This window comes from Dendropsophus ebraccatus, chromosome 14 (genome assembly GCF_027789765.1).
Source record: "Dendropsophus ebraccatus isolate aDenEbr1 chromosome 14, aDenEbr1.pat, whole genome shotgun sequence".
Lineage (NCBI taxonomy): Eukaryota > Metazoa > Chordata > Amphibia > Anura > Hylidae > Dendropsophus > Dendropsophus ebraccatus.
The window spans coordinates 26,110,943-26,133,890 of record NC_091467.1 but is presented as its reverse complement, the minus strand read 5'-3'; the positions used below and the strand labels follow the sequence as shown (position 1 = coordinate 26,133,890).

At 45.4% G+C, this 22,948-nt stretch overlaps 2 protein-coding genes across 2 annotated transcripts; both read right to left on the bottom strand.

Moving 5' to 3' along the window:
• Nucleotides 1–2,495: 2,495 nt before the first annotated feature.
• On the bottom strand, nt 2,496–3,065 carry LOC138773081 (uncharacterized). Its single transcript, XM_069954025.1, has one exon. The coding sequence runs from the start codon at nt 3,063–3,065 to the stop codon at nt 2,496–2,498; it is 570 nt and encodes a 189-aa protein (XP_069810126.1).
• An 18,473-nt stretch (nt 3,066–21,538) lies between these two features.
• Nucleotides 21,539–22,706, bottom strand: LOC138772986 (uncharacterized). The gene has a single exon (XM_069953833.1). The coding sequence runs from the start codon at nt 22,526–22,528 to the stop codon at nt 21,959–21,961; it is 570 nt and encodes a 189-aa protein (XP_069809934.1). The 5' UTR covers nt 22,529–22,706; the 3' UTR covers nt 21,539–21,958.
• Nucleotides 22,707–22,948: the final 242 nt, after the last annotated feature.

Here is a 22,948-nt window from a genome sequence, read left to right as displayed (position 1 = left end):
ATTGCAGGGCTGCACAATCGGTAGTATTGCTGCAGGCAGCACTATAGATATGTGTCCTCCTTGGATGTTCCCTGAAGACTGTCAGCTATTTCAGCTAAACCGCCTGCAATACTACTGACACAGACAGCTTCCCCAAGTGTAATGTCAACTCCAATGCAAACATCTATTAGAATAGACACTAGGAGAGGCTCAGTATATACTGTATAACCGTGTTGGGACCAGGGCTTCTGCAGGCCTGAAGTTCCCAACACAACCAGCATGGGGGCCATACTAATGCCATTCAATCTAAAAATGTTAATAAATGTCGACATTTTCTTTAATAAAGTTATATTACAAAGTTTTATAAACTTAATAAAAATGTACAAAATAAATTTTATTTGTTGGAGTACTCCTTTAACATGCTAAAATCTGAATCTCTTGGGATCATCAAAGGCATTCCTGATTCAAGGCTCAGCCATCACATTAAACAAGATGATCTCCCTTTCATTACTTTTAGGAATTAACCCTTAAAAATACAGTATGACATGATTTCTTAACCATACAACCAACATTTATTAGCAAAAATAAAATCTAGGCATACAATATGCACAAGACACAAATGTGTAGAGTATCATGACATCTTTACACTTAGTATATACAATATATAGCATTCACTAAAAGTCTCTTATGAGGGTGGCAATATAAGAAACCTTCCTATGTATTCAGTTCTTAATGTCCAATAGAGATTGCCAGTCCAGCTGTGTGATGGCAGTGCCACTAGCTGGGCCCCAGCCAACCATCCAGACTGCAGCATGCTGGAGGCATCATGTAGTAGAGATATATGACAGTTGCTAATACTTGGCTTGGCAGTGGCCATAAGGAGCCTGTGTTGCCTACAGAACAGAGGTGCCACCCCAATCAGAATGATCTGCTATTCTGAAACTGTTTCACCAAGTTGGTGAGGACCTCCAGCCCCTCGACAAGTCCATCCCCAGTGGTAGCACAACAGCCCTGAACCTTACACTTGCACACCAGCTCTACCAAAGTACCGGTTGGCGTGTGTTCAGGGCTGGGTATCACCACTCCTGGACACCGTGACAAGGCACCCCAAAACACCAGAGCCCTCCGGCTGGTGCAACACTGGTATCCAGCGCACCAGGCCATGCCAGAAGCAAACATCTTAACCCCTTAATAAAGCATACCTGTCACTAGAAAAAAACTTTTGACATGTCACAGAAACATGTCAAAAGTTTGGACCGGTCAGGGTCCGAGTGTTTAGACTGAAACCAATCAGGAGAACATTATGGGGTATGGCTTGGTAAGGAGTCTTATTGCATACAGTTTAATGTGGGGAGGCTCATTCTAACACCAAAAATAGGAGAGGGGTGCAAAAAAGGTTGAATTTATGTGGCTTGTATGACTATATCTTTTCGGCATGTGTATAGTATTTAATGCATCGTAGATATGGCCATATTGGATTATGAGATGCTGAATATCTGTAATAACATCTCATAATATACACTATTACCCGACTGCTTTGTAATAGTGAGAAATGAGGAGACACAGCTTGTATTAGTTAAAATGATTTACTTCCATACAGTGGATTTACCTAAAGCTTATGTTTATGTTTATGTTTGGCCATGTTGGCCTACAGGGAAATAACCATGGTGCCATTCATTACTAATCTGGGGCTTAACAATTAACGTTAACCCCCCTCTGTGCTGGGGTGGTAACAGGCTGGCATTATTTGGCTGGGGAGAGCCAATACACATGGCTCTTTCCACCCTGTTACTACTATTTTACATAATCAGCCAGATACAAAATAGTAGGAACCTGACAATACCAGGCATTGTACGCATGACCACTCTCTTGGAGGGAAAAATTTTGAGATGGATGGGACTCTCTTGTGATTATAGGCACTCCAGGTTCCAGGCACAGCCATCACAATATACCAAATCATTTCACTTTGTCTACATGGCTTTCAAGAATTAAGGGGTTCTCCAGGGTTGGAAAAACTTAGCAGATTTCTTCTATAAACAATGCCACCCCTATCCTCAGGTTGTGCGTTTTAATACAACTCTGTTCTATTTACATCAATGGAAGTGAGTTGCAATACCGCACACAAACTAAGGACAAGAGTGACGCTGTTTCTGCTAAAAAGCATGCTATGTTTTTCTCATCCTGAATAACCCAATTAGGCCCCCAAAATACAGTATGGCTGTACTTACTAAAAGTCTCTTATGAGGGTGAAGTAATAAAGGTGTTAATATAAGTTTATAAGAAACCTTCTCATGTATTCAGTTCTTAATGTCCAGAAGAGATTGTCAGTCCAGCTTTGTGATGGCGGCGCCACTAGCGCGGGCCCAAGCCAATCCAGACAGCAGCAGGGTAGGGTTATCATGTAGTAGAGATATATGACCAGTTCCTAATACTTAGCTTAGCAGTGGGCAAAAGGAGCCTGAACATTTGCCAAATACACGTAGTACCAAGTCTTGCCCTTAGAGGCGCCGTCACAATCAGAATGATTTGTTCTTCTGAAACTGTTTCACCAAGTTGGTGAGGACCTCCAGCCCCTCGACAAGTCCATCTCCAGTGGTAGCACAACAGCCCTGGACGTGCCACTGGTGTCCTTCCATCTTTATCAGTCCCAGTGCCTCTGCTAGATCCATGGGCTTCCTGGCCCTGGGTAGATCTTGCTTATTGGCCATCACCACGAAGGGGACCCCTCTCATTTCATCATTCTCCAGGATGGCGATGAGCTCCATCCTGGCCTCCTCAAATCTCTCCGGGTCAGCACTGTCCACCACATACACAAGCCCATCTGTGTTCACGAAGTAATGTTTCCACAGTGGTCCGATCCTGCCCTTACTGCCCACGTCCCACACGGTGAAGGTGACATTACGGATGGGCTCCAAGGTCTCTAAATTGAATCCAATGGTTGGGGTTGTGCAGACCATCTCATTCAGCTTCAGTTTATAGAGTAAAGTCGTCTTTCCAGCAGCATCAAGACCCAGCAGCAGGATCCGAGCTTTGGTTCCGGAGAAGCTCATAAGGGTTTGGTAGAGACTGCTGAGGAGGGCGCCCATATCTGCTGCAGGTAATGCTCCGCTCTGTAAGGATCTCTGTGCTCTCCTGTATGTAGCTGTACATGCTGCACTAAACCTTTATCACTATATACACTCTGCCCCATGTGACCAAAGCTTTATTACTATATATACTCAGACCCATGTGACCTTGCTCTGTCATGCCGTGCTGTGTTGGAGATTTTCTCTACAACCAGATATTACACTGTCAGTGTGGGGAGAGACAGGGGAAGTGATGTGACTGCCCAGCCCGTACTGTCACACATACAGTATTACTGCAATACAACCAGTATAGGGAAAGCTGCCCGTACTGTCACACATAATACTGCAATACAAACAGTATAGCGAAAGCTGCCCGTACTGTCACACATAATACTGCAATACAACCAGTATAGCGAAAGCTGCCCGTACTGTCACACATACAGTAATACTGCAATACAACCAGTATAGAGAAAGCTGCCCGTACTGTCACCCATAATACTGTAATATAACCAGTATAGAGAAAGCTGCCTGTACTGTCACCCATAATACTGTAATATAACCAGTATAGAGAAAGCTGCCTGTACTGTCACCCATAATACTGTAATATAACCATTATAGAGAAAGCTGCCCGTACTGTCACCCATAATACTGTAATATAATCAGTATAGAGAAAGCTGCCTGTACTGTCACCCATAATACTGTAATATAACCAGTATAGAGAAAGCTTCTGGTACTGTCACACATAATACTGCAATATAACCAGTATAGAGAAAGCTGCCTGTACTGTCACCCATAATACTGTGATATAACCATTATAGAGAAAGCTGCCTGTACTGTCACCCATAATACTGTAATATAACCAGTATAGAGAAAGCTGCCTGTACTGTCACCCATAATACTGTAATATAACCAGTATAGAGAAAGCTGCCTGTACTGTCACCCAGGGCCGGACTGGGACCAAAAAGCAGCCCTGGCACACAGATCTTACCAGCCCACAAAATTTGCCGATTTTCAAACAGTAATGTATCTAAATAAGGTCGGTTTCAAATGAGTGTGGTACTTGCGTATATGCAAGTAACACGCTTATGTGAAACCAGCCAAATATTTGTAATGAAAGTAGTCAAAACACATCATGATAGTAATAAAATGTTTTATTCAGTAATTAGAGAAAACATCATATGTCTCAACACCTTATAAATAAACCTATAAAAAACACAGTGGAACAAAAGTGCAATTTTTGAGAAAAATAGTGCCATGGACCTGAGGTATTTCTGTTTCGTTCACCCAATAGAACTTTAGTGCATAATGTATAAAAATGAAATAAAACAGACCCCACATTATTTTGCTATTTAAAACGATAGTTTTTGGACCAAAGCTAGCAGTGGATCTAGTGGGAAGCATAATTATGGGTACCTCAATTACATTTCCCATTCCTTTTGAATCCATTTCTATTTTTGGCTCAAAATACAAGGGCAGTTGGCAAAAAGCCATAAGTAAACAATTCACTCACAAATGCATTAACAAGTGCAACTTTATAGTGCTATACAAAAAAATAAGTAGAAACATGAAAATAATACTCTGAGGCGAAATAAGAACACAGTACTTGTATGCAACCTGCACTCCACGACAATCAATGGCTTAATGAACATATAGGAAGAGCACACCTTTCCAGGTAACATCACATGGACAAAAATACAAATATAAATTAACATTGCATTGAAACACCAAAAACAGAACATCTTACAAGTGCAATATAGAAATCAGTGCTGTTTTGACTGTAACACAAAAGGAATGGCAAGATATAAATTATGGCATTAGAACCCGAGACAGTAGGTTGCTTTTTTCAGCAAGTTTGTCAATGACGTCATCTCCATCAAGGTTCATCAGTATATCTTTTTCAGTAGCCATTAACATAAAAGACTCTAGGTGACTCTGAGTCATACTGCTTCGTAATCTGTTTTTAATAAATTTTAAAGTGCTAAAGCTTCTTTCACAAGCAACTTGTGTGACGGACAGACTTAGAAGGAACTTGTATGCCAAACCAATTACATTGTATGCATCTGTCAGGAGGTTATAGCGTTGCAGCAATTGGTAGACGCATATAGGGCAGTTCTTGCATGCTGAGCAGCTCTTATTTACCAGTTCTGGGTCATCAGTGGTCTGGTCTGCAGGACTTGTGGTGTCTTCTACTCTAATGACATACTCTTCCAAAGGGGATCGCTTTAATTTGTCCCAGTGCAAGGCCAGGCTGATTAACTCACTACGTAGATTTTCAGGTGTTACTCTTTCATCAAATTTAAGTAGACATTTGCTTATCTCATTCAGTGCAGAACAAGTTAATCCATTTTCTCTGATGGTCTGAAAGTTTTTAGGATCAAGGCAAGAAAAGTCAGCAAAAATTGTCCCGTTTGCTCCAAAGCGTCTTTCCATACTGCCTATTACGACATCCAATATGACATTATGGACATCAGTCCTATACGCAGACATTGCATCTTGATGCACTTCATCCATAGCTACTTCGCCTGGCATTAGTTTTTTTCTTCTAATTCTTTTCTCAGGCAGAGATATCTCTATCTCAATGCTTAATTCACCATATTTTTGTTGAAGCTGGTCATCGGCCCATTTTACAAAACCATCTGCAGCCTCTTTGACACCATCGAATGCTCTTATGTAGCTCTGTAGACTCTCCTGGACATCCTTCACCATGCGGTAAGCTGTTAGAATATCCATGCCAGATGTTTGCAGATACTTGGATAATGGAGTAGTTAGCTGGAAAATCCGTAAAAAAATCTGAGCTGTCATAATAGTTTCATATTTTAACAGGCAGTCACAGTATCCTTTTGCTTTTGCACGAGCATCAGAGTTATTTTTATGAGAAGTATGAAACATCCTTAACATTACAACAAGGTAAATATATAAAGCAGACTCTGGGTTCCCAAAGACCCCAAAGACTTTCCTCAAAGCAGTGTCTTTGGACCACCAACGGGTTTCCGCTATTGTGGAGAGTCTGCGATGGAGAGGATCCTGACTTACTTTCTCCCACAAGCCCATTCGAATATATGAGTCTTTAATGAACACTGCAACATCATTCAGCAGCAAAAATAATGATGCACTTTGCAATGTTGTTTTTGTAACGTCTGATAAAACCAAGTTTAGGATATGTGAATAGCACCATACATGGATCTGGGCAGGGGATACAGTTGTCAACCAAGTTGTAAAGCCACTGTAAACCCCTTGCATATTTGCGGCCCCATCTGTAGAATTTCCAATGCATTTTGCCGCATCTATGTTACAGTATTCCATAATCTTCATAAGAAGCTGGTGTATTGCTTCACCTGTGGTCATTTTGCAGTCTTTCACTGCAAGCAGTCGTTCATGGACTTGGTTAGTGACATACCGTATGATGACAGTCAACTGATCCCGTGAAGTAATGTCCTGTGAGGTATCAAGCTGAACTGAAAACATTCCTGCATCCTTTATTTCTTTTTGAATTGCTATAAGAATGAGTTGCTTGATAGCATCAATTATTCCATTAACTGTGGTTTTTGACAGAAGTGTTATTAAGGATCCTCTCCCTCTAGCACCTCTGGAATGTTGCTGTTCGCTTTTTTCAATGCATTCTGTAACATGTTCTTTTAGACACACATCATATTTACTAAGCAGCAAAACCAACTCTAAAAAATTTCCATGGTTTAAATTAGCATTTTGTAAGGTATACGCTGCCTCAGCTTTATCACCTCTGTAGCTAAGACCACATTTCCCAAGCACCTTTATAATGTCAATTACTCTAAGTAATACTTGACGTCTTTTTTTAACTTGCTCTCGGTGAGCAGACATTTGGTTCTGAAGAAGGAGGCTCCCTATATCTGTGCTACTTGCCTGTAGAAAGTAGGCTTCGGCACAGCTTCTATGACTTAAGCTTTTCTCATGCTCTTCTAATCTTTGATATACATGCCTCCAATTTTGTAACCCATTAATAAAGGGACCGGTAGTGGAAGACTTGGAAAATGCCAAGCACACGGAGCAAAATAGTGCTTTTTTTTCATTGCTGTATGTTAGCCATTTACGGTTTGTTCCATCCTTACGTAAGAAAACTTTTTGCAAATGCAAGTCTTGGGTATCTTGTTTTGGGTGATACATGAAAAATAAAGGCAGCTGAGCTGATGAAGGACGTGCAAAATAGTTAACTCTTTCTTCAGATATGGCTTCCACATTCTCAGCTGATGATGACTGGCAAGGCTCTGGTGCAAAAGATGAAGAAAATGAAGCCACAGGCACCACACTGGATGAAGACATGCCTGGTTTAGATGCCAAATACGATGAAGTAGCATGTCCAGGTACATCAACAGACGATGATAATGAAGCCAATGGCATGGCAATGGATGGGGATAAACCTGGTTCAGATGGAAGATGTGATGGAATAGCATCTCCAGGCAAATCAACAGATGTGACTGCTTCAGGTTCAGGATCACTTGAAGAAGTGTCAGCCACAGGTATAGCTTCGGATGTAACAGCAGCTTCCGCCACTGTAAGACTAAGATTACCAGCTGTAGATGTTGTGGGCTCAACAGTTGTGCGGGAAAACAAGTCTGATAATTTAGCACATTTGGCGGCATCTGCTGCCAGACTTTTCTTCCTTTTTTCCCTGACCTTTTCAGCACCACCTTTCCTTTTTTTGGCTGACTTTGGATCCATTTTACAGCAACTGAAAAACGCGAAGTAAGATTATTTTATGGTACACTTCACTTATGTTTAGTGGATGTTTACACTGGGTATTTATTAGGTGTTATAAAATTTATATTTTAGTGTAGTCTAGTTTATTATTTTGCTTTTTCTTTTTTTTATGTTAATGTTTAATGTTTCCTGTGGTAACAGACTAGGGGCCCTATTACACCAACAGATATATGACAGATTTTTGCAGTCAAAGCCAGGAACAGACTATGAACAGAGAACAGGTCAAAAGGAAAGACTGAGATTTCTCCTCTTTTCAAATCCATTCCTGGCTTTGGCTGCAAAAATCTGTCAGATGATCTGTCAGATACCTGTTGGTAGGGCCCTAAGGAGAAAAACACACATGCCAGCAGCAGTAGACATAGGAACTTGGCACTCAAGCTGCATTCACATATTCCGTTTTCCACACGGAACACGGACCTGGGATGCCTGTAATGGACTACACCCCACTGTCACCCCCACCCCCACCCCCACCCCGGGCAGCATCTGTGATAAGATGCTGGGAGCAAAGGAACTGAACAGATATGCGCCGCGCTTTAATGACAGAGCCACGTGACTGATCCACCGCGACAGCCACAAAGTACCTATTCCCGGGCTGGGTCACAGAATGGCCGGTGTCAGAGAAGATCATCACGGCTGGTACTGCAGTACTGGCCGGATGATCTTCACTTCTCATAAATTGGGATTCAGGTGCATCTGTGCGCGCCCGCATCCCAATTCCCCGCTGCACACAATGGATCGTGCGGCCGGAGCCGCACACTCGATTGTGTGAGCTGATAGATTCTCTGCAGTTGCTATTTAATGTATAGTGGCTGCAGAAAACTGACATGTCAGTTTTTTGCAGCACCACTAGCGATCCCGGTCGGAGTGTATACTATGTGTGTGTATGTATGTGTGTATATATATATATATATATATATATATATATATATTGTGGACATGTCACTGGTAAAGTGCTCGAGGGGATGTACATCTCACCCAGGTTGATACACAGTGTGAGATGGTGAGTCCAGGAGGCATCTGTGCTCAGCAGTGTTATGCTGCTGAGCTATTATTTATTATTGCCGGGCCTGGACTTACATGGAATGGCAGGTAGGTTTTGGTAGTGGGACTTGCCATTCCCTCCCCCTCGATCCAGTGTGGGTTTTGGGATCAGGTGAGCTCTGATCCCAATCAGCCTGAGAAGGCAAAAGCTGTGCTCAGTGTACAGCTCTCGCTCTCTCAGCCAGGAGTGAACAGCCTGCATGCTGTTTGGTGAGAGCTGGGAAGACAGCCGCTGCTGGGGCCTGTTCACACCCCGCCATACTGATCACTGAAGTGCCAGAGAGGTAACCTGCTGTATTAGTAAGCGCCCAGACGGGCAGGACTTTTTTTGTTTTGTTTATTCTCACTGCACGGTGTTGCTGTATTTATGTTGCTGGACCGTTTATGCTACAAATAAACACCCAAAGCTGTTTAATGAGCCCAAGTTTGCTGACTGAACTGTGTCCAAACACACCATCCCCCGGGAAGATCCCTACAATTGGTGGAGGATGCGGGCAAAACGGTTGCTAGGGGCAACGGTGTGCATCAACTTGGCTACAGCTGCTTATGTCCTGGGTGAAGGCTGCGGCTTCACTCCAAAAACAGTCAAGCAACATGGAGGAGATGATGAAGCAGTTAATGCAAGTGAATATGCAGCAACAACAGGCTCTGACAGACGCTAACCTACGCCATGAGCAAGCATTGGCCGCACAACAACAGGCTCAGGCAGCCGCTAAACAGGATCAGGCAGCCGCTAATCTGCGCCATGAACAGACAATGGCTGCACATCAGCAAGCAATGGCTCAACAACAGAGACTTATTGAGCACCTGATAGCAAAGCAAGAGGCGTCTGCAGGTGCTAATCCCCAGCTGGTGGCAGCAGCCGCGCCAGAGACTTTGTCTGTGAGAAGAGCCGTGCAGCGTGCGCTGCAAAAGATGACTGCTGATGACGATGTTGAGGCCTACTTAACTGTCTTTGAGCGTGTGGCTGAGCGAGAAAAGTTACCCTCCACTGAGTGGGCAGAGGTCATTGCTCCCTATTTAACAGGCGAACCTCAAAAGGCCTATTATGACCTCAGTGAGCAAGAGGTCAAGGACTATCCTCGGCTAAAAGCAGAGATACTCGCCCGACTAGGAGTTACTGCTGCTGTCCGTGCCCGGAGGGTCCGCAACTGGAGCTACAGTCTGGACAAGTCAGCGAGGTCCCAGATGTACGACCTGATTCATCTGGCAAGAAAATGGTTGGAGCCAGACACCTCTACTCCTGCCCAGATCCTAGAGAGGGTCGTGATGGATCGCTACCTCCGTGCCCTTCCTGCTGATCTTCAACGCTGGGTGGGACAAGGCGACCCTAGGAGTGCCGACGAACTCGTCAGCCTTGTGGAGAGGTTCCAGGCGACCGAGGACTACCTCCGTGATGTTCCTGCAGCACCGTCACCTCCCCGGAGTGCCAGATCTGTGCCATCATCTGGTAAGAGACTTCCATCTATTGGGGGAGTGTGGAGGGGTGCTGATAGAGGGAAGAGCGCTCAGGAGGTGTCTCAGGGGCAAAAGACTGGTGGGGGACCCCGGTGGCTAAGTGGCCCTAAAAAGGACTCCCTGCCAAGGAGACCAGGCCCTATCCAGTGCTGGAGATGCCACGAGACGGGACATATGTCTGCCCATTGCCCTCTTACCTCTGAGCCCATGGAGTGTGACGCTAGCCGGCGTCAGTCGCTATTTGCGGAGCCGTCTTTTGTTGCAGTCACTGGACTAGAGACTGAACCACAAGTCTGCAACATTACTGTAAATGACTTTCCTGTTAAGGCGTTGCTGGACTCAGGAAGCCTTGTCACCTTGGTGCATGCCAGCCTGGTGACTGGGGACTTTGTGCCAGCAAGACATATGAGTGTGGTATGCATACATGGCGATACAAAGGTTTACCCTATAGTACGGGCTAATGTCGGGACTGAACTAGGCGCTGTACAATATGAAGTGGGTGTGGTTAAAAACCTTATGCATAATGTTATATTGGGGCGTGATTTTCCTTTGTTCTGGGCTCTATGGGGAAAACAACAATCCCCTGAAAGGAGTGAGGAGACCCCTAAGCCTATTGCATTACCCACGGTAAATGATAAAAATGTACAGGAGGAATATGATGCTTTTCCTTTGCAGGTCCTGGCTGGTGAGGAAGAGGCTCCTCCCACTGCGCAAAATGTTCCAGACTTAGAGGTGTCTAGGGATAATTTTGGTACTGCACAATTACAGGACCCCACTCTCAAAAATGCGAGAGAGCAGGTCACTGTTATGAATGGGGTACCTCAGGAACCAGAAGCTGAGAAAAAATTTCCACATTTTTCTATGACTAATGATCTCTACTACAGAGTCACTAAAATTAATGATGAGGTGGTGGAACAGCTTCTGGTGCCTAAGTCGTACCGGCGTCAGGTACTCGACATGGCCCATAATCATGTCCTTGGGGGACACTTGGGGACAGATAAAACACAGGAGAGAGTCCTCCAGAGGTTTTATTGGCCTGCGATTTATGCTGACATAAAAAAATACTGTGAGTCGTGCCCAACATGTCAGCTTAGCGCTCCAGTGTCGCATTTTCGCAGTCCTTTGGTCCCACTCCCCATCATAGAGGTACCTTTTGACCGGATCGCAATGGACTTGGTGGGTCCCATTGTAAAGTCGGCTAGGGGACACCAGTACATTCTAGTGGTGTTGGACTACGCGACCCGCTATCCTGAGGCTGTACCCCTAAGAAACACTACCTCTAAAACAATTGCACGGGAATTGTTTTATATGTTTTCCAGGGTGGGGATTCCCAAGGAAATCTTGACTGACCAAGGTACACCATTTGTGTCAAAGGTGATGAAAGAGCTATGCAAACTGTTTAAAATCTCACACCTACGTACCTCTGTATATCATCCACAGACAGACGGGTTAGTGGAGAGGTTTAATAAAACCCTGAAACATATGTTAAAAAAAGTGGTGGAAAAGGATGGTCGTGATTGGGATCACTTACTACCTTATCTGATGTTTTCTATTAGGGAAGTACCCCAAGCGTCCACAGGGTTCTCTCCCTTCGAATTAGTCTATGGTCGTCACCCTAGGGGTTTATTGGATATAGCGAAAGAGACATGGGAAAGTGAGTCCACCCCATACAAGAGTGTTATAGAGCATGTAGCACAAATGCAGGACCGTATAGCCACTGTAATGCCCCTAGTAAGGGAACACCTCCAGAGGGCGCAAGAGGGCCAAAGCAGAATTTACAATCGTTCTGCAAGAATCAGGACATTTAGCCCAGGTGACCGGGTACTCATACTTGTTCCCACGGTAGAAAGCAAATTCTTAGCAAAGTGGCAGGGTCCCTATGAAATTGTAGAGAAGATCAGTGAGGTCAACTACAAGGTACACCAACCAGGTAGAAGGAAGCCTTTCCAAGTTTATCACATAAACTTGATCAAGCCCTGGAAAGACAGGGAATCCTTGGTGGCGACAAAGCCTGTTGGTCATCTGTCACCACCAATCCCTCCGGTCAGGATTGGTGACACCCTATCAGTATCCCAGAAGCAGGAAGCTAAGGAGTTCCTGCAGAAAAATAAAAACAAGTTTTCTGACCTACCAGGGCGTACGCATCTCATTAGTCATCATATTGAAACTGAGCCTAGAAGCAGAGTAAACCTTAAGCCCTATAGGATACCAGAAGCCCGGAGGGAGGCGGTATCATCCGAGGTAAAACGTATGCTTGACCTAGGAGTCATTGAGGTGTCCCAGAGCGAGTGGTCCAGCCCGATTGTGTTAATCCCAAAGCCCAATGGAACTTGGAGGTTCTGTAATGATTTTAGAAAGTTAAATGAGATCTCCAAGTTCGATGCCTACCCCATGCCCAGGGTAGATGAGTTGATAGAAAGGATGGGTAATGCCAGGTACATAACTACCCTCGATCTCACTAAGGGCTACTGGCAGATCCCACTCACTCCTAAGGCTAGAGAGAAGACTGCATTCTCCACCCCTGATGGGCTCTTCCAATATGTAGTGATGCCATTCGGGTTACATGGAGCCCCTGCCACTTTTCAGAGGTTGATGGACTTGATTCTGCGACCACATCGTGATTACTCCGCTGCCTACCTCGATGATGTGGTCATTTTTAGCCCGGATTGGGAAAGTCACCTCTGTAAGGTCCAGGCGGTGTTAGATGCCATAAGTGATGCGGGGTTAACCATCAATGCAGAGAAGTGTGCACTAGCCTTAGAGGAGGCCAAATACTTGGGCTACATTATTGGGAGGGGGTTAGTGAAACCACAACTAAATAAAATCGAGGCAATACAGAATTGGCCTCAACCCCTCACAAAGAAACAGGTCAGAGCTTTCCTGGGTATTACGGGCTATTACCGTAGGTTTGTGCCAAATTTTGCCTCAGTTGCAGCCCCACTAACTGACCTGACAAAGGGTGCGAAGTCCGCAATGGTGACATGGACTCCAGGGGCCGAGAAGGCTTTTCAAAGCCTCAAGTCTGCCCTGTGCCAACAGCCTGTGCTAGTTACCCCTGACTTTAGGCGAGAGTTTTTGGTACAGACAGACGCCTCTAACACAGGGTTAGGTGCCGTCCTCTCACAGGTCGTGAATGGCGAGGAGCACCCGGTGATGTACTTAAGCAGGAAACTATCCCCGGCCGAGAAAAACTACGCCATAGTTGAGCGAGAATGTCTGGCAGTGAAGTGGGCCCTAGAATCCCTGAGGTACTACCTACTAGGCAGGAGGTTTAAGTTAGTGACAGACCATGCCCCCCTAACATGGATGAAAATAAACAAGGAGAAGAATGCAAGGGTGACTAGGTGGTTTCTGTCCCTACAAAACTTTAATTTCACTGTGGAACACCGGCCAGGGAAATTACAGGCGAATGCTGACGCCCTATCAAGGGTACACTGCCTGTGGGGACAATACGCTCAGCCCTCCGGTCTGAAGAAGAGGGGGGGGATATGTGGACATGTCACTGGTAAAGTGCTCGAGGGGATGTACATCTCACCCAGGTTGATACACAGTGTGAGATGGTGAGTCCAGGAGGCATCTGTGCTCAGCAGTGTTATGCTGCTGAGCTATTATTTATTATTGCCGGGCCTGGACTTACATGGAATGGCAGGTAGGTTTTGGTAGTGGGACTTGCCATTCCCTCCCCCTCGATCCAGTGTGGGTTTTGGGATCAGGTGAGCTCTGATCCCAATCAGCCTGAGAAGGCAAAAGCTGTGCTCAGTGTACAGCTCTCGCTCTCTCAGCCAGGAGTGAACAGCCTGCATGCTGTTTGGTGAGAGCTGGGAAGACAGCCGCTGCTGGGGCCTGTTCACACCCCGCCATACTGATCACTGAAGTGCCAGAGAGGTAACCTGCTGTATTAGTAAGCGCCCAGACGGGCAGGACTTTTTTTGTTTTGTTTATTCTCACTGCACGGTGTTGCTGTATTTATGTTACTGGACTGTTTATGCTACAAATAAACACCCAAAGCTGTTTAATGAGCCCAAGTTTGCTGACTGAACTGTGTCCAAACACACCATCCCCCGGGAAGATCCCTACAATATATATATATATTATGTGTATGTACTTCAGCCGGGATTCCCTCAGCTGCAGCACAATGTGAGTTGTAGTAATCACGGCCGTTGTTGAAAATCGGCAACAACGGGCGTGATTACTACTGAACTTACGATGTGTGAACATAGCCTTAGAGTTGAAGGGGGTTATCCAGAATTTCAAAACATAGCTAATTCCTTCAAAAAATAGCGCCTAACCTGTACTCAGTTTGGGTATGGGTTTTGCAGCTTTGTTCCATGGAAGTCAATGGATTAAAGTTGCAATACCACACACAACCTGAGGACTAGTGTGGTGGTGTTTTTGGAGGAAAGCAGCTTTGTTATTAAGATTTATAGACAATTCATGTAAAATACATCAGTACATCAGCAGGAATATGATGGAAATATTTAATTGCATTCCACTTAACAAGATGAAAGCAGCCAAACACCAAGCAGTAACAAATCAGTGCAAATTAGCAGTATAACTGCAGTCATTATATAGAGAGAGGGTATCACTATGAGAAACAAAATTAAATGACCAATAGAGTGACTTATGCACTCTCTCAGGCCCCATTCACACGTCCGTGTCAGTTTTTACTGTCAGGAAATCCTGATCAGGAGACCTCAAAAGTCATCAGGAAAGTATCAGGATTTCCTGACAGTAATCCGTTTTTACCATCAGGAAATCATCAGGAAAAACCTTCAGGATTTCCTGATGAGTAAAAAAAAAAAGTGTTTCCAACAGGGGCATGATGAGAGTTGTACTTCTGCAACCTGAATGGCCACAGGCTGCAGAAGTACAACTCCCATCATGGCCTGTCAGCAAGGCATGGTGGGAGTTGTACTTCTGCAACCTGGATGGCCACAGGCTGCAGAGGTACAACTCCCATCATGGCCTGTTAGCAGGACATGGTGGGAGTTTTAGTATTGGGGGGGACAGGGCTGTGTATCTCACCTGTCGGCGGCGGAAGAACAGCGGCGGCAGCTGGTGGGAGTCCCGGGCGGGCGGGTGCAAGCTGTTGCGGACTCGGAGAGGGAGCGGACTCGGAGAGGGAGGGGAACAGAGGTCGGGGCGGCGGCGGGATGATGCAATGCGGCGGGGTGATGCGATGCGGCGCGGCGGGGTCATCGGCGGGGTGATGCGATGCGGCGGGGTGATGCGATGCGGCGCGGCGGGGTCAGCGGGCGGCGGCGTGATGCGATACGGCGCGGGGTCATCGGGCGGCGGCGGCGGGGTGAAGCGATGCGGCGCTACCGGGCGGCGGCAGCTGATGTCCGGGTGCAGGGATCCCTTGGGTGGTGGCGGCGCGGCGTTCGGGCAGCGGGGGTGCCGGCGGGCTGTCAATCATCCGGAATCACGGGCACTTTCCTGATGTACATCAGGAAAGTGCCCGTGATTCCGGCGCCCCCATAGCCTTCTATGGGGGCGTCCGGGACGGAAATCCGGACAAAAATAGGACATGTCCTATTTTTTCCGGATATATTTTCCGGAACGGACACCCTTCCGGAAAAATCCGGAAGGGTGTCCGTGACCAATTAAAGTCTATGGGTCCGGAAATCCGTCCGGATTTCCTGATAGGAAATCCGGATGGTTTTTCCGGACGTGTGAAGGGGGCCTCACTGCTTATTGGAGACAGATAATGGCATCTGGTGCTTAAAAAACAAGGGTGTGTTTATACAGGGAGATTTATCTGACATATTTTTGAAGCCAAAGCCAGGGATGGATTTGAAAAGAGGAAAAATCTCCATCTTTCCTTTATGACCTGTTCTCTGTTTATAGTTTGTTCCTGGCTTTGGCTTCAAGAATCTGTCAAATAAATCTGTCTCTGTAAAGGTACCCTTAGGCTATGTCCCCACAGTGTAAAAATAAGGGCAAATGACAGCCGTTATTCATTATCACTAATAATGGCTGCTGTTTTACAACAATGGCTGTTAGTTGCCCTTACTTTACAGTGTGTGAACATAGCCTTAAGACTGTGTTCAGACATACCACATTCTCAGCGGATTTCTTTTTGCAAATCTTGTAGCAAAATCCGCTGCAATAAGCGGTACAGTTACACCCTATGGCTCTGCATTCTCGCAGGATGTAACCACATCCTACTCAATTCATTATCTGCCAGGCCTTGAAACAAGATAATATACTACCTGCCTGCACTCCCGCCTGGTTCTCTGGCTCCCAGGTCCCTGACTCCCACTCAGCCACTCCGTGGGAGTCGAGGACCTGGGAGCCGAAGAACCAGGAGTGAGTGCGGGCAGGTAGTCACCGTTCTCTGCCTATCAGCATGCTCAGAGGGTATGATTGACAGGTTTAGAGGTCCACTACTAGCCTCTCTACCTGTCAATCATCCCGCCAAGCGCACTGACGAGCAGAGCGCTGCGACTAGACACGGGCGGGGAGCCCATTTTTTCCAGTATAAAACTGCTGCAGGAGCTTTAGATGGAGCTCCAGGAAACCATGTCAGCCCAATCAGGCTGATTGGTTCCTTTTAAGGGGCATTTTAGTGTCATAAAATTATTAATACATTGCAGGGGTAAGTATGATTTGTTTTCTTCTTTGAAACAACCCCTGCAATATATAAATTATTTTTTAACAGTAGAATAACCTTTTTAGTAGGATAATATGTTCCTCCTGATCTTTTGGAAAGTCCATATCTCTATGTACCATATGGGGTTTTTTTTAATGTAAAGAACGCACAAAAAAAAAAAAAAATTAAATACTTACGTTTAGATGTCTTGATTTTTATAAAAGGACAATCTTCCATAAATGTTGAACGCTCATGGGGTTGTAACCCCTTCTAACCGTCTGTCTAACAAATGAACAGGAATAGAACAGTATGAACATTTGGTAATATTTTTATATTAAATAAGTTGCAGTGCCTCCCTTGTGTGTCCAGCAATCTAGACAGTTGTTGGAGTTCTTGCCCTTTTCTCAGAACTGAACAGGGTACTGGTTTGACAGTGTCTTTTTCAAAAGTTGACGCTATACCATATGAATATTACAATATGAGGCCATGTTCACATGGCATATAACACCGGCTGTTCTGTGACCCGAACAACTGGTGTTACTGAAGATCATTCCAGACAGTATTGCAGTATCGGCTGGATGATCTTAATTTCTGGTGAATTTGGACGTGGGCGCACCCATTCCCAATTCATCACTGCACATGTGAACTGACATGTTCTGTGCGGCCACACAAAACTGACATGTCAGTTTTTCGTGCGGCTGGATGAAATACTGGCCGGAGCGTATACTATGGGGGAGATTTATCAAACTGGTGTGAAGTAGAATTGTCTCTGTTGCCCCTAGCAACCAATCAGATTCCACCTTTCATTTTTCAAAGAGTCTGTGAGGAATGAAAAGTGGAATCTGATTGGTTGCTAGGGGCAACAGAGACAATTCTACTTTACACCATGTTTGATAAATCTCCCCCTGTGTGTATACGCTCTGGTTGGGATTCCATTCATTCAAATACAATGTATGTTTAGCATAAATCACGGCCGTTGTTGCAAATTGCAACAACGGCTGGGATTTATGCCCAACATATGTTGTGTGAACGTGGCCTAAGGGTAGATTAATAGCTGAGCTGTAATTGGTTGCTATAGGCAACAAAGAACATTTTTACAATAGGACTGCTCCCTATGTGTAAAAACAAATATAAAGTGAAAACTGTACCACATTAACCCCTCCCCCTGTATAATGCACCCTCTCATCCTTTATAGTGCTGCAACATTTCACATGGATCAACCCCCAACCGTTATAATTCTACAACACCTGTATAGAACCCTTCAGCCTTTATAGTGCTACAACAGTTCACAACCCTCCCCCCATTCCTTAGCGCTGCAAAACAGGTCACTTATATGGACCCCCTTTTCCTATCCTTCATACAGCTTCAAAAACAGGTAACACTATACAGCCAAATGTGTCCCCTAGTCCTTTAGGATAAGTTCACAAACCTTAAAAAAATTAAAATAAAATACCTCCGCAATTTTAAGATCAAAATATGGCTGTCTTTTCAATATAATGATGCCTGTTCACACGTTAATTCTTGGAGCAAAGACTGGCATAGAGCAGAGACACACAACACATTACATTGAGACATAAGGCAGGCGAGAGTACTTAGCAGAGTCTGCAGCAGAATTTCCACCTGTTTTACTCAGTGTGAACGGGCCCATTAAAAAGTTCTGCAACAAGACATATCCTGCAGACCCTCACATAGTAGTCCAGGTCCATGTGACATTTGACGATAGAAACTGACCTGATGTAGCCATGTACATCCCAACACATTGCCCCCACCGTACCACATGGTGCTCCATATCACAACACATAAGGGTTCGGCATCCCAACACCTCCCCCCCCCATCACAATCTAAAAGGGTGCTGCAGTGTCAGGGGTTAGTAAAGTCACCAAACCATGTGCATCCCTACACACTACCCCCCCCCATATATTACTATATGAGAATCCATAAGGGTACTGCAGGGGTTAATAGTCACTGACCCTGGGGCGATGAGGCTGTGGTGGCTGGTGGCTGAACGGCCTCAAGAGGCCACAGCGACCGGGGCCGCGGACTGGGGGGATGTTTCGGGGGGCACTGACACACACACACACACACACACACTGACCTAATGCAGACTGCCCGAAGTAGAGCTCCTGCCGCTGCGGCCCGCTCCGCTCTGTCAGCTCGGCCCGCTCCTGCCACCGCAGCCCGCCCGTCGCGCTCGGCCCGCTCCTCCAATCTAATGAACGTGGAGGAGGAGCGTGGAGCCGCAGCGGCCCCACGCTCCTCCTCCACGTTCATTAGATTGGAGGAGCGGGCCGAGCGCGACGGGCGGGCTGCGGTGGCAGGAGCGGGCCGAGCTTACAGAGCGGAGCGGGCCGCAGCGGCAGGAGATGTCCGCAGCCATGATTTTTTTTAATAATATATATTTTTTTTTTTTTTGTAGCCCGGGCGGCCCACGGACTGGTAATCCGGCCAGCCCAGCGGGCATTTGCCCGGCTTGCCAGATTACCAGTCCGGGCCTGCTGTCACCCATAATACTGTAATATAACCAGTAGAGAGAAAGCTTCTGGTACTGTCACACATAATACTGCAATATAACCAGTATAGAGAAAGCTGCCTGTACTGTCACATATAATAATGCAATATAACCAGTACAGAGAAAGCTGCCTGTACTGTCACATATAATACTGCAATATGACCAGTACAGAGAAAGCTGCCCGTACTGTCACCTATAATAATGCAATATAACTAGTACGGAGAAAGCTGCCCTTACTGTCACCCATAATAATGCAATATAACCAGTATAGAGAAAGCTGCCCGTACTGTCACGCATAATACTGCAAAATAACCAGTATAGAAAAAGCTGCTTGTACTGTCATACAAAATATTGCAATAAAACCAGCATAGGAAAAGCCCACATCTGCTCTGCTGATTCCTTCATGCTCCCTGCAGTGTCTGTCAGCCCTTGTGTTTCCCATCCTCTCCATTCCTGCTATAATGTGACTGCAGTCATACTCAGCTATACACACTGCTACTATAATGTGCCTGCACTTAACAATCAGCTATACTCACTGCTGCTATAATGTTACTGTACTTACACTCAGCCACTCACACTGCTGTATAGAAAAGTTTCTGTCACTGTCCTCCTGCACAGCTCTGTGATTCTCACTACCTGATTGGTCCATGCTGAACACACCCCCTTCCGCATTGCTGTCATGTGACCACACAGACCCCTGACAACAGCCCTGCTTCTCTATTCTAGCCTGATGTACTACACTCCTGCATTATGGGGATCTACAGTTCCATCCTGTATCTACAAACTGCTGCTGTGTTTTCAGGTTTATGCAGTTACCATACATTATACTCCACATGTTGATTGCTATACTGTACAGTTACCTATAATATGACATATTCTGCTGTTTCTCATTGTTTTGTTTCCTCTGTTCTACAGGTTATTCAGAATAAAAAAAATCATTATTTTTGAAGTGTGGAACCAATTGTCTGCATATCAGTGATTTCTTATGGGAATATTTGCTTTGTTTTAAGAGTAGGCATGGATTACAAGCATGGTTCTGGAACGAATTATGCTCGTAATCCAAGGCACCACTGTATGCACTATTACCTGACTGCTATGGAATAGTGAGAAATGAGGAGACAGATCTTGGATTAGTAAAAATGATTTACTTCCATACAATCCATTAATCTAAACCTGTTGATCCAGAAGAAGGCATGGTTATGTTCAGCCAACTTGTGCCACAGGGAAATATATATATACATTTTTTGAGTTATAAAATAACCTTTATGGCCCAAAAGCTGTGTGAGAACATAGCCTAAAAAGTGTCTTCCCATTTCCGACTAAAACACTGTCTTCATGAGGGATTCAACAGTCAGTATGTTTTAAGAGTTTGACCTAGGACCTAGTACAGTTTCTGGTACCCTGTCTTTGTCACAGAATAAGTGTTGTTTTTGCAAACATTGTAAAATAACCACTAGGTGGCATTTGCTTATGGCACATGGAGAGGTGTACAGCACAGGGGTCTCCAGCCCTCAGAACTGATGGCCTGTCATCAATATATCGGTGGGGGTCCAACTCTCTTGCCTGACTTTGCTAACAATGTATGAACCCATACTTTTGGTAGGGACTGTACCTGCTATTTCACTTCTGAGCAGCTCAAAACCTTGATTTAGGCTGTGAATGGTGTCAAAGAGGCGGGGCCTATTATTCCCTGGGCCCTAGAACCCACGTAACTCACTGTGCTGTATGTTGTGTGTGTGGCTGATTATGCAGCGGGTGGGCATACAGTACAGTAAGACCTGGGCCTTAGCGATAACTTATAAAACGACTAAAACTAACCCTCCTCTGTCCTGGGGTGGTAACAGGCTGGCATTATTAGGCTGGGGAGGGCCAGTGCCCATGGTTCTTTCCACCTTGCTACTACTTAGTGTATCTGGCTGGTTATGAAAAATATGAATAACCCCTATAAATACAATACAATAGCTGCTTGCTTCCATTACAATGCCACCCCTGTCCTCAGGTTGTGTGTTTTATTACAACTCTGCTCCATTCACATCAATGGAACTGAGCTGCAATACCACACACAAACTAAGGACAAGAGTGGCGCTGTTCCTAGTGAAAAGCATGCTATGTTCTCTTGAATCCCAAAAAAATACAGTATGACATGATTTCTTCACCTACAATCAACATTTATTAGCAAAAATAAATTCTAGGCATCATATATGCACAGTGTCCAAAACTTAAACGCGTAGTGTATCATGACAGCTTTATACTTAGTATATACAATATATAGTACTCACTAAAAGTCTCTTATGAGGGTGAAGTAATAAAGGTGGAAATATAAGGTTATAAGAAACCTTCCCATGTATTCAGTTCTTAATGTCCAGGAGAGATTGCCAGTCCAGCTTTGTGATGGTGGCGCCACTAGTGCGGGCCCAAGCCAACCATCTAGAGAGCAGCATGCTGGGGTCATCATGTAGCAGAGATATATCACCAGTTCCTGATACTTTGGATGACAGTGGGCATAATGAGCCTACATTGCCCACAAAACATTTACCCATGCAGTACCAGGTCTTGCCATTAGGTGTGCTGTTACAATCAGAATGATTTGTTCTTCTGAAACTGTTTCACCAAGTTGGTGAGGACCTCCAGCCCCTCGACAAGTCCATCCCCAGTGGCAGCACAACATCCCTGGACGTGCCACTGGTGTCCTTTCATCTTTATCAGTCCCAGTGCCTCTGCTAGATCCATGGGCTTCCTGGCCCCGGGTAGATCTTGCTTATTGGCCATCACCACGAAGGGGACGCCTCTCATTTCATCGTTTTCCAGGATGGCGACGAGCTCCGTCCTGGCCTCCTCAAATCTCTCCGGGTCGGCACTGTCCACCACATACACAAGCCCATCGGTGTTCATGAAGTAATGTTTCCACAGGGCTCTGATCCTGTCCTGACCGCCCACGTCCCACACGGTGAAGGTGACGTTACGGATGGGCTCCACGGTCTCTACGTTGAATCCAATGGTTGGGATTGTGCAGACCGTCTCGTTCAGCTTCAGTTTATAGAGTAAAGTCGTCTTTCCAGCAGCATCAAGACCCAGCAGAAGGATCCGAGCTTTGGTTCCGGAGAAGCTCATAAGGGTTTGGTAGAGACTGCTGAGGAGGGCGCCCATATCTGCTGCAGGTAATGCTCCGCTCTGTAAGGATCTCTGTGCTCTCCCGTATGTAGCTGTACATGCTGCACTAAAGCTTTATCACTATATATACTCTGCCTCAGACCCATGTGACCTAGCAACCATGAACGCTTCAGGAATTTCCTGCTTGCTCTGTCACTCCGTGCTGTGTTGGAGCTTTTCTCTACAACCAGATATTACACTGTCAGTGGTGAGAGAGGAAGTGACGTCACCGCCCTGCCCGTACTATCACACATCACTCTTTATGTATCTGTGGCTATATATGTATATGTCAGTGAATGTATGTATCTGTGGCTATATATGTATATGTCAGTGAGTCTGTATCTGTGGCTATGTATGTATTTGTCAGTGAATACATGTATCTATGGCTATATATGTATATGTCAGTGAGTGTGTGTA